Source organism: Muscardinus avellanarius (genome assembly GCF_963383645.1).
Source record: "Muscardinus avellanarius genome assembly, chromosome: X".
Lineage (NCBI taxonomy): Eukaryota > Metazoa > Chordata > Mammalia > Rodentia > Gliridae > Muscardinus > Muscardinus avellanarius.
In genome coordinates, this window is record NC_137792.1 from 86,279,224 (window position 1) to 86,290,792 (window position 11,569).

Below are 11,569 nucleotides of genomic sequence, written 5' to 3' on the forward strand. Positions count from 1 at the left end.
TGGGTTCCACCCCCAGTACCACCACCAAAAAAAAAATTCCTAATATACTTACAACATTACAACACTTAAATAAATGATCCAAACACTCAAAGGCCTGATTTCAACTCCATATCATTTCAAGATAGAAACCTAAAAAAAACATATTCTTTTATCACAATATGAAATTGGAATTCTGATTCAATACAACTTAGATTCCCTTCATGTCTTTCAATTATCAACTTTTAGCCTTAGCAACCTTAATGGTTATCAATTCCCCATCACTTTATCAGAGGTATAACATTGGTATAATATTCCTTATATGTATCAAAACTCATACTGAACAATGTGTTCTGAGGTTGCAAAAGAGGATTTAATCTTGCACCCACTTACAAGTCTTTGTTCATCAGTTAAAACAAAAACATACAAAAGTGCTACCACAATGTTTTACACTAATAAAATTTATTTTACATTAAGAGTCTATGTCTTGACTTTTTTTCTTTCTGCAGTGCTACACCCCTAGCCCTCTTTTTTATTTTTTATTTTGAAACAGGGTCTTACTGAGTTGCAAAGGGCCTCACTGAGGCTGTGAACCGTGATCTTCCTGCCTCAGCCTCCCAAATGCTGGGATTACAAGTGTGTGCCACCATGTCCGGCTTTATTTGTTATGTGAGAAAAAATAATCTGTATATCAAAATTGAAGCCCCATCACAGATATTTAAAATTAAAAGTATATTTGTGTATTTACATGTCATCTGCATTTCATATTTATCATGGTAACCTGAATGAATGAACATATTTTCAACTTGAAATTAAGGGAAGAAGCCGGGCATGGTGGCACACACTTGTAATCCCCGCACTTGGGAGGCTGAGACAGGAGGATCGCACGGGTTTGAAGCCAGCCTCAGCTACTTAGTGAGGCTCTCAGCAACTTAGTGAGACCCTGTTTCCAAATAAAGTATAAAATAGGTCTGGGAGTGTAGCCCGGAGGTAGAAAGCCTCTGGGTTCCACCCCCAGTACCACCAAAAAAAAAAAAAAAATTAAGGGAAGAAGACAGGTATGGTAACATAAGCCTGTAATTCCAGTGCTTTGGAGATTGATACAGGAGGATCGCAGGTTCAAGGCCCGCCTCTTCAACTGAGAAAGATGCTTAGCAACTTAGTGAGACCCTATTTCAAAAATTAAAAAAGAAAGGTTTGGTGATGTAGCCCATGTGTAGAATGTCCCTGGGTTTAATCCCAAGTACAAAAAAAAATTAAATTAAGACATGCTTCCTAGCAAGAGAATGGGCTAATGAAAAATTAACCATGAGAAATTAATGTAGGTTTCTAAGTATTGCAAAATAGGAGGGCATCATTCAGGCCCTCTGCAACTTTTTTTTTTTTTTTTTTTTTTTTTTTTTTGCGGGTCTGGGGCATTCTACCTCCGAGCTACACCCTCTGCCCTATTTTTTATTCTTTATTTTGAAACCAGGTTTCACTAAGTTGCAGAGGGCCTCACTAAGTATCTGAGGCTGTCCGTGAACCGCAATCCTCCAGTTCTCAGCCTCCCGAATGCTGGGATTACAAGCATGCGCCACCACGCCTGGCATGGCTTCTGCAACTTAGACCCTGTTTCAAAGTAAAGAATACAAAATAGGGCAGGGGGTGTAGTTCAGAGGTCAAATTTCCCTGGCTATCATCCCCAAGACCCCCCCAAAATAAAGAGACTAAAATTAGGGCTGGGGGTGTATTTCAAAGGTGAAATGCCCCAGGGTTCCATCTTCAGTACCACAAAAATAAATAATTAATTAATTAATTAATTAAAAAGAGGGCTGGGGGTGTAGCTTGGAGGTAGAATGTCCTTGGGTTCCATCCCTAGTACTGAAAAAAAAATTTAAATAAGCCCAGGTGGTATGGCTCAGAGGTAGAATGCCCCTGGATTCAATACCCAGTACCACAAAATAAATAAATAAATAAATAAATAAATAAATAAATAAGTGCCGGGCGTGGTGGCGCACGCTTGCAGTCCCAGCATTCGGGAGGCTGAGACCGGAGGATCGCGGTTCACGGACAGCCTCAGCTTAGTGAGGCACTCCGTAACTTAGTGAGACCCTGTTTCAAAAATAAAGAACAGAAAATAGGGCAGGGGTCCCGCAATAAATGAATGAATAAATAAATAAATTAGTTAGTTAATTAAATGAAATAGGGCTGGGAGTGTAACTCAGAGGTGGAATGCCTCTGGATTCAATCCCGTTACCACCTCCCCCACACACACACACCACACACACAGGGGGCCGGGGGTATAGTTCAGAGGTTGAAATAGTTCCTGAGTTCAATCCCTACAACTGAAAACAAAAGGTATTTTTTTTTTTTTTTGCTGTGGCTATTTTTTTGTTTATTATTATTATTTTTTTTAATTTTTAATTTTTTTTTGTAGGTCTGAGGATGGAACCCAGGGGCATTTGACCTCTAAGCTACACCCCCTGCCCTATTTTTTATTCTTTATTTTGAAACCGGGTCTCACTGAGTTGCAGAGGCCTCACTAAGTATCTGAGGCTGTCTGCGAACCACGAACCTCCTGTCTCAGCCTCCCGAATGCTGGGATTACAAGCATGAGCCACCACGCCCGGTTTATTCTTTATTTTGAAACAGGGTCTCACTAAGTTGTGGAAGTCCTTACTAAGTAGCTGAGGCTGTCCACGAACCACGTTCCTCCAGTCTCAGCCTCCTGAATGCTGGGATTACAAGCGTGCACCACCACTCCCGGCTTAATTTTTAATTTTTATAAGTGGAACATACTGAAAGTGGTGTACATTTAGATTGTGTTTCATGCCCTTCCCTATCCATTACCCTCCCCCCTCCCAATAGATAGTGTCCAGGTTAATCATGTTGTATTTATGCTATTACACATATTCGTATGTAGCTCCTCCACTGAACAACCTCAGCTTTCTTCCTCTCCTATCCTTCCATTCAAGCTTTGCTGAGATTTCTCCTCCATCATCTGGAATCCCTCTGGTATTACCGCTGCTCCCTAGCTTGAACATATTAGAGAAAACATATGTCCCTTCTCTTTCTGTGCTTGACTAATCTCACTTAACATAATGCTTTCCAGCACTTTCCATCTTCTTACAAATGACATGATTTTGTTCTTCTTTATAGCTGAATAGAATTCCATTGTGTGTATTTCCCATACTTTTGCAATCCATTCTTCTGTTGATGGAGACCTAGGTTGGTTCCATATTTTGGCTATTACAAATTGTGCTGCTATCAACATGGGTATGCATATATTAACGTAGTTCTCTGATTTCAACCCCTTTGGAAAGGAGTGGTATAACCAGATCAAATGGTGGATCTATTCCCAGTTTTCTAAGGAATCTCCAAGCTGGCAAGGATGTGGGGAAAGAGGAACTCCTTTACACTGTTGGTGGGAGTGCAGAGTAGTTCAGCCACTATGGAGATCAGTAAAAGGTAATTTTTAAGTTGGGCCTCAAAGAAAATGGGAGTCTTGTGTATTCAGTTTCTAGATCTAGAGTTCAAGCTTCCAGTTGCCAAGGCAGAAATCTGGGACCAGGCCGGGCGTGGTGATGCATGTTTGTAATCCCCGCGCTTGGGAGGCTGAGACAGCAGGATCACACAGGTTCAAAGCCAGCCTCATTTACTTAGTGAGGCGCTCAGCAACTTAGTGAGACCCTGTTTCCAAGTAAAATATAAAATGGGTCTGGGAGTATAGCCCGGAGGTAGAAAGCCTCTGGGTTCCACCCCCAGTACCACCAAAAAAAAAAAAAAAAAAAAAAAAAAGAAAAGAAAAAAGAAAAAGAAAGAAATCTGGGGCCAGGTCCTGACAATTTCATCATCTCTTGATTTTACTTCTTATCCAACCTCAGAGGGATTACTTTAGGCCACCATCATTTCTTGTCTGGAATATTTCCACAGTCTCTTACATAGTTTATTTGCTCAACCATAATCTAGTCTAGGGATTTATAACCATTTTTGTGCCAGAGTACTCTTTGGCCGTCTGATGAAACCTGTGGACTTATTTTCAGAATTTATTTTTATACTAGGGATTGAACCCAGGGGCATTCGACCTCTGGCCTACACCTCCAGCTCTATTTTATTTTCAGTCTCTTTCTCCCAAATACTGGAATTACAGGTGTGCCTCAACCATACTTAGCTTCTAATATTTTTGTTTGTTTGTTGCAGTACTGAGGGTTGAACCCATGAGGCTTTACCTCCAGCCCTTTGTATTTTTATTTTGTGGTACTAAGGATTATACTCCGGGGCATTCTGCCTTTAGGCTACACCTCAGACCTATTTTTGTTTTATTTTTGAAACAGGGTTTCACTAGGTTGTGGAGGGCCTCATGACGTTGCTGAGGCTGGCTGTGAACCTGTGATCCTCCCATTTTAGCCTGTACTGGGATTACAAGTGTGCATCTTGCTTGGTTCCCTTTTTATTTTGAGACGGGATTTCACTAAGAGCCTAGGCTAGTTTTGAACTTGCCAACCTCCTGCTTCAGCCTCCCAAGAAGCTGGGATTACAGACAAGTACATCAACTATTACAGTATCAAACTTTTTTTTGTGGGGGTGGTGGTACTGGGGTTCCTGGAAGCCCTTCTACCTCTAGGCTACACTCCCAGACCTATTTTATACTTTTTATTTTTGGAAACAGGGTCTCTTAAGCCAGCGCAGCTGGCTTCTAACCTGCGCAATCCTCCTGTCTCCGCCTCCCAAGCGCGGGCATTACAAGCGTGCATCAAATTTTTTTTTTTTTTTTTTTGCGGGTCTGGGGATGGAACTCAGGGGCATTCTACCTCCAAGCTACACCCCCTGCCCTATTTTTTATTCTTTATTTTGAAACCGGGTCTCACTGAGTTGCAGAGGGCCTCACTAAGTAGCACGAACCGCGATCCTCCAGGTCTCAGCCTCCTGAATGCTGGGATTACAAGCGTGCGCCACCACGCCCGGCTAGCATCAAACTTTTTTAAAGTAATGTGTGCTATAGTAATTTGGGCAGGTCTGATAACTGCGATATATATATATATAGTGTGTGTGTGGGGGGGTGCTGGGGAGGGAATCCAGAGGCTTTCTACCTCCAGGCTACACTCCCAGACATATTTTATATTTTTTATTTGGAAACAGGGTCTCACTAAGCTGTTGAGAGCCTAAGTACCTGAGGCTGGCTTCGAACCTGTGTGATCCTCCTGAGTTGCTGAGAGCCTCACTAAGTAGCTGAGGCTGGGTTTGAACCTGTGCCATCCACCTGTCTCAGCCTCCCAAGTACTGGGATGACAAGCATACGCCACGACGCCTGCCTACAACTGTATTTTTTTTTTTTTTTTTTTTTGGTACTGGGGTTCCTGGAAACCCTTCTACCTCCGGGCTACACTCCCAGACCTATTTTTATATTTTTATTTGGAAACAGGGTCTCTTAAACCAGCACGGCTGGCTTCGAACCTGCGCGATCCTCCCAAGCGCTGGGATTACAAGCGTGCGCCACCACGCCTGGCTCGCCCAAGTTTTGTTTTTAAATGGGGAGAATTGTGAAAACAAGAAGCAATAACATCCCAAACGCAGGCCTTTAATTCTGCACATCCTGCCAAGACTTGGCTACAAGATCTCTTTCGGCTTCTTAGGTACCACGGAAAAATTTGTCCTTATCGTTTTCTGCTTAAAACCTTGGCAACCTCTAACCTAATGTAAAGCCTAGGGTCGCCCCTACGCTTACAGGACCACGTAGTCTGGTCCCCGCGGATCCGGCGACACTACGCCTGCGACAGCACTGTCCCTTCCCGCTTTGCTCCTCCCTTACAGCTCGGAATTCCTTCCAGCCCGGGGAGGGGGGGGGGGGGCTGGGCGGTCCCGCCCGCCCATCCTAACTGGGCGTTGCCAGCCTCCGTCCCAAGGGGCGCCCCAGGTGGCGAGCGCTCCAAGTTGACGGAGGCCTCTCGGCCCTCAGCCCGCCCGCCCGCTCCTGGCTTTCGGAAGGGCTTCCGCCTAGGCCCCCATTACAGGCGGTCAGCCTCACCCTCGCAACTGGGTGCCCTAGCACGCCGACGTGCTCCCGGGGCAGCCGCTCGCGGAAGAGAAGCCGAGCCAATCTCTTTTTCGCACCACCCAGCGCAGGTTCCCACGGACGCGCGCAGGGGGCGGGGCGGGGCCGCGCAGCGTCACGTCGCAGCCCCGCCCCCGCCGGCGCCCTCTAGACGCGTCTTTCCGCCCGCCTCTTCCTCTTCGCCTTTTCTCCGCCATCGTGGTTCGGGCTCCTGACTCGCTTCCTCGCCATGGTAAGTTCATCTGCCGCCATCGGCTCCGAGCTGGCCCCCCGAGGTGTGAGGCCGCTGCGGACTCGCTGGGGCCGCGCAGAATCTCGAGAGGCGGGAGCATTTTAAAGGCTTTTTCTTTTAGAAAACGCCTGGTTTGGCCACCGCTCCAATCCACAGGCCTGGCAGCAAGCTAGGAAAAGCTTAAGGGCCCCTGCGCAGGCGCCACGGATTCCATGGCGCGCTTTGTTCACCCAGCCGCCACCGAAGAGCGCGGGGGTCCTTGTTTTCCTTTGCCTGGGGCAGACTGATTTTAAGTTACGAAAAGAGGTTGGGGAGCCCACCCTAGGAAATTAGCCTAACTGTAAGCTGCCCGTGGCATGCACTACGGGCTGTGCATCTGGAGAAACTTGGCACCCAGGAGCATTTATTTAGCTAGAGACCTGTGGCTTGGAACAAGGGGTATAGTTTTAACCTGTGTTGTTCGGGAGTTCTTCATAAGTGGAAACAGTGCGGCAGCCATTCCCTGTCACACAGATTACTGAAAAATTAGGTTTATTGGCTTCTATGTATGCAGGAAGCCAGTATCAAATATTTCATAGTTTATTAATTGACAACTCTACAACAGGTATTGTGGGCTGGAGGAGGGGTGTAGTCTTGGCCCTTAGGCAAAGGGATTGCCATGTAGATTGAGTGGCCGAGGGCCCCAGAAAGTCATGCTTGAGAAATACAGAAAGGACTAATACCCTAAGAAGTGGGTAGAATCTTCGGAATGTTAGGGACTTTGCATAAATCCTAAACCCCTTGTAATTAATCCTTGAAAGTAGGTTTCCCCTGTTTTACAAAATAAGGCCACGAGGCCAGGCACGTGTGTGTAATCCCAGTACTTGGAAGGCTGAGACAGGAGGATCGCAGGGTCGAGGACAGCCTCAGCAAGTAGTGAGACTCATCAACCTATCCAGACCCTGTTTCAAAATAAAAATCGGGCCAGAGGTGTAGCTGGAAGGTAGAATACCTCTAGGTTCAATTCCCAGTACCACAAGGAAAGCAGATTAAGGCCACAGAGACTCACTGTCTGGCAAGTGGTAAAGTTCTGCTTGACCTAAAGCTGTGGTTACTAGCAGTAGCCATTCCCAACTTGGGTCATCAGTCGTCCAGTGAGGGCAGTTTAGGTTGGAATGTGTCGTGGCTGTGGAACAGCCTCATATGGCTTATTTTTGTTTGAGCAATGGATGCTTTAGTGTCTGCCTCTAGAAAAATTGTAAAGATTAAAAGGGCCTGGTGATTTGGCAATGAGCAGGCGTTGTATTTTTGTGATTGCTACATCTAAAGCGCTTAGGTGTTTATTGGATTGAAAGAGTTCCTGAATTTAAATCATTTGGCTGGCTAAAGCGAGTGCATTTTCTTGCAGTCTTCACACAAGACTTTCAGGATCAAGCGATTCCTGGCCAAGAAACAAAAGCAAAATCGTCCCATTCCCCAGTGGATTCGGATGAAAACTGGTAATAAAATCAGGTAAGTCTCTCCCCGTCCTGCATTTTGTTCAATTTCAGCTTGCTTTTGAGGCAGAAATACCGCATTGGAAAGTTGCATACAAGCTAATCCATTCTCTGCCACCATTTTGGAATTCATTTTTTAAGGTTTTATTTTGAAACAGTCTCAGTGAGTTGCAAAGGGCCTCATTGAGTAGCTGAGGCTGTCAGTAAACTGGCTGTCTCAGCCTCCAATGCTGGGATTACAAGCTTGCATCACCACACCTGGCTTTAAAATAGATTCTGTAGTTTCTACGCTGGACCCAGCCCACAACCAGGCTTAGGAGTAATATTTACTAATTTTTTTTGTTGTTGTTTTTGGTCGATCTAAGAGCCTAAGGTGGAAAGTTGATTTATTAAACATCTTCCCCGTTGGTTTTGCTTGTTTCTTGGCGGCAGTGGGGATGGAACTCAGAGCCTCCTTTAGACTAGGCAGGTGATACACCCCTGATTTGCACCCCAGGCCCCCCTTCTGCGGTAGTTGAGTTGATGATTTTAGAAGACATTACTAGAATAGGTACCGAGGACCTTTAAGATCAGCTTTGTCTAAAACTCAGATCTCCTGTGTGCCTTTTTCACCTACTTTTCTTTGGACCAAGTGCTGGCTTTGAACCTGTGCGATCGATCCTCCTGTCTCAGCCTCCCAAGCGCGGGGATTACAAGCGTGCGCCACCACGTCCGGCCTTGAGGCAAATCCTTTTTTTTTTTTTTTTTTTTTCAGGTCTGAGGATGGAATCCAGGGGCATTTGACCTGAGTTACACCCCCTGCCCTATTTTTTGTTCTTTATTTTGAAACCGGGTCTCACTGAGTTGCAGAGGGCCTCACTAAGTAGCTGAGGCTGTCCGCGAACCGCGATCCTCCAGGTCTCAGCCTCCCGAATGCTGGGATTACAAGCGTGCGCCACCACGCCCGGCTTTGAGGCAAATCTTGAAGGGAAAAAAATGAGCACTGGAGAACAAATTTGCCTGAGGGCCCTCGGCCAGTGACAGTGTGTTGAACAATATTTGGGATTTTTGTTTAAAATGAAATACCAGGTTCCCTGGCTTTTCCAAATAACAGCCTGGGAACCCACAAAGGGTCTTGTTTTAAGTTGATACTGTAGAGTGAGCTTAGCAAGAGGGCCCCTGTAGAAAGAGAAAACATGGAAGCTCAGGACAGCATACGACAAAGCTCCTATTCTGTCCATAGGCAGATCTGATAGGATCGGTTTGTTGGTGTGAAAACCTTTAAGACTTGAATTGGCAGGGCCAATTAAGGGCCCTGTTTTATTATTTGTATATTGGTAGGTTTAGGGAATACCTTACTACACAGGCAATACTAGATTTTTAAAGCCAAGGTCTTCTTCCCTCATAATGCTAACTAAAGAGCAGGAGTCACAAGGTGAAATGCTTTGCTTGGCAGCTTCTCCCTTGAGTTTCATTTACAGATATATGCCGAGTTCAGTAGGTACCTGCTGTTTCTCACTGTGAAAGTATTTTGTATTTAGAGTTATATATAATTTTTTGCGGTACTGGGGGTGGAACCCAGGGACATTCTACCTCCAAGTGACATCCCCAGCCCTATTTTTTTTTTATTTTGAAACAGAATCTCATTGAGTTGCAAAGGGCCTCACTAAGTAGCTGAGGCTGTCCGAACCACAATCCTCCTTTCTCAGCCTCCCGAATGCTGGGATTACAAGCCTGTGCCACTGTACCTGGCTTCCAACTTTTTTTTTGTGTGTGTGTGTGTGTGTGTGTGTGTGGTGGAGATTGAACCCAGGGCTTTGGTTATGCTAGGCAAGTACCTTACTATTGAGCTACATTCCCAGCCCCTCCATTTAAAATACACTGAAAGCAGGTTGCAATTACAGTGCTTCATTTTGTGGAAGTACTGCCATTATCCTGCTGAAAGAAAAACGGTGTTGACCATTTTTGATTTTGCCTTTATGGAGGTAAAATCACTACAGGTTGACATGAACAATTCAGAGGTTGCTTTTGCTCTTCAAAGTGCTGGTGCTGTGGGGTAGACACGAGTGGGATTTTAATCTATTGTAATGATTATGCAGGAGTTTCATACGTGTATGATCTGTTAGGAGGGGTTTAAAGTATATTTGTGTATCTCCCAGGTAATGCCAGGCACGGTAACTCCACACCTGTAATCCCACTACTTGGAGAGGGAGGCTGACAGGATTGCACTTTTAAGGCCCAGGGTACAGTAACTTGGCAAGACCCTACTGCAAAATAAAGAGTTAGGGTGTGGCTCAATGGTAGAGTGCCTCCCAACCCCCACCTCGTCTAATCCTCAGTACCACAAAAAAGAAAGAACTTAGCCTTGAATCATCCTGAGAGGTTAAAGTTCCGTGTGGCTAAGTTCTCTTTTATTTTGTGTGTCTGTGTGGTACTGGGAATGAAACCAATGGGCAATTCTGCGTTTCAGCCATATCCCCAGCCTTTTTGTTCTTCTATTTAAAACATGGCCTCACTAAGTTGCTGAAGCTGCCCACAAACCTTCTGGTCCCCGCCTTGGCCTCCCAAGTACTGGGATTACAAGCATTCACTGCACCTGACTTTTTTTTTCCCAATACTAAGGGATGGAACCCCACGGGCATTCTACCTCTAAGCTACAACCCCAGCCTTATTTTTTTTTTTTTTTTTTTGTTTTTTGGACTGGGGATCGAACCCACGGCAGTGCACTTGCGAGGCAAGTGCTTTGCCACTGAGCTACATCCCACCCCTTTATTTTGAAACAGGGTCTCACTGAGTTGCAAAGGGCCTCACTAAGTAGCTGAGGCTGGCCTTGAACTGTGATCTTCCTGTCTCAGCCTCCCAAATGCTGGGGTTACAAGTGTGTGCCACCATGCCCAGTTTGCACCTCTTATTTTAAAGTTTTTTTGGGGGGGACAGGTCTAGGGACGAAACCCAGGGGGACATTTGACCTCTGAGCTACACCCCCTGCCCTATTTTTTATTCTATATTTTGAAACCGGGTCTCACTGAGTTGCAGAGGGCCTCACTAAGTAGCTGAGGCTGTCCAAGAACCGCGATCCTCTGGTCTCAGCCTCCCAAATGCTGGGATTACAAGTGTGCGCTACCGCGCCCGGCTTTATTTTAAGATTTTTTATTGCTGCATTATGATTAAACATGATACTCGTTGTGTACCTGTATGTGCATGCTAAATTATGTGCATAGAAAACCATTTATTTACTCAAGCTTTAAATTTGATAAAAGTAGGAAAAATAAGACCCTTTGTATTTCAATATACCTAAAAAGCCATCCTTGGTGGATGGGAACAGCTAGCTTGTAGTCAGATTGCCTTCTAACATGTGATTTCCTTGTGTTAGGTACAACTCCAAGAGGAGACATTGGAGGAGAACCAAGCTGGGTCTGTAAAGAATTAGACCTGAGATGGCACATATTTATGCTGAATCAAGGACGTGATCATCTTGCTGCATCAGGCTGAAAACGAATCTGATCTCCAGCGACGAAAGATGCATAGTACTGGGCTTGTTTTTTTCAGAATAAATATGTGAAACCTTTTAAACTGCTGTTTTGGTTTTTAAGTACTGAATTTCCTCTACATCTACCAGACCTAACAATACTCTTTGCTGTGATGATAGAGTAGGTCTCTAGCTGCCATGTATAAAATTACGCTTAGTGTGTGAAGGGTTGATTTTTTTTTTTTTAACTTAGAGTTATTTTTGTTTTTGCCATACTGGGGCTGGGGGTGTTCTACCTCCCAGCTACACCCCAAGCCCTATTTTTTAATTCTGTATTTTGAAACAGGGTCTCAATGAGTTGCAAAGGGCCTCACTAAGTAGCTGAGGCTGGCTGTGAACCAGGA

At 45.0% G+C, this 11,569-nt stretch overlaps 1 protein-coding gene across 1 annotated transcript; it reads left to right on the forward strand.

The window, feature by feature from the left end:
* The first annotated feature begins 6,212 nt into the window (after positions 1 to 6,212).
* On the forward strand, positions 6,213 to 11,269 carry RPL39 (ribosomal protein L39). Its single transcript, XM_080719172.1, has 3 exons — positions 6,213 to 6,242; positions 7,630 to 7,733; positions 11,070 to 11,269. Exons 1-3 carry the CDS (start codon positions 6,240 to 6,242, stop codon positions 11,116 to 11,118), a joined length of 156 nt encoding a protein of 51 aa, XP_080575298.1. The 5' UTR covers positions 6,213 to 6,239; the 3' UTR covers positions 11,119 to 11,269.
* Positions 11,270 to 11,569: the final 300 nt, after the last annotated feature.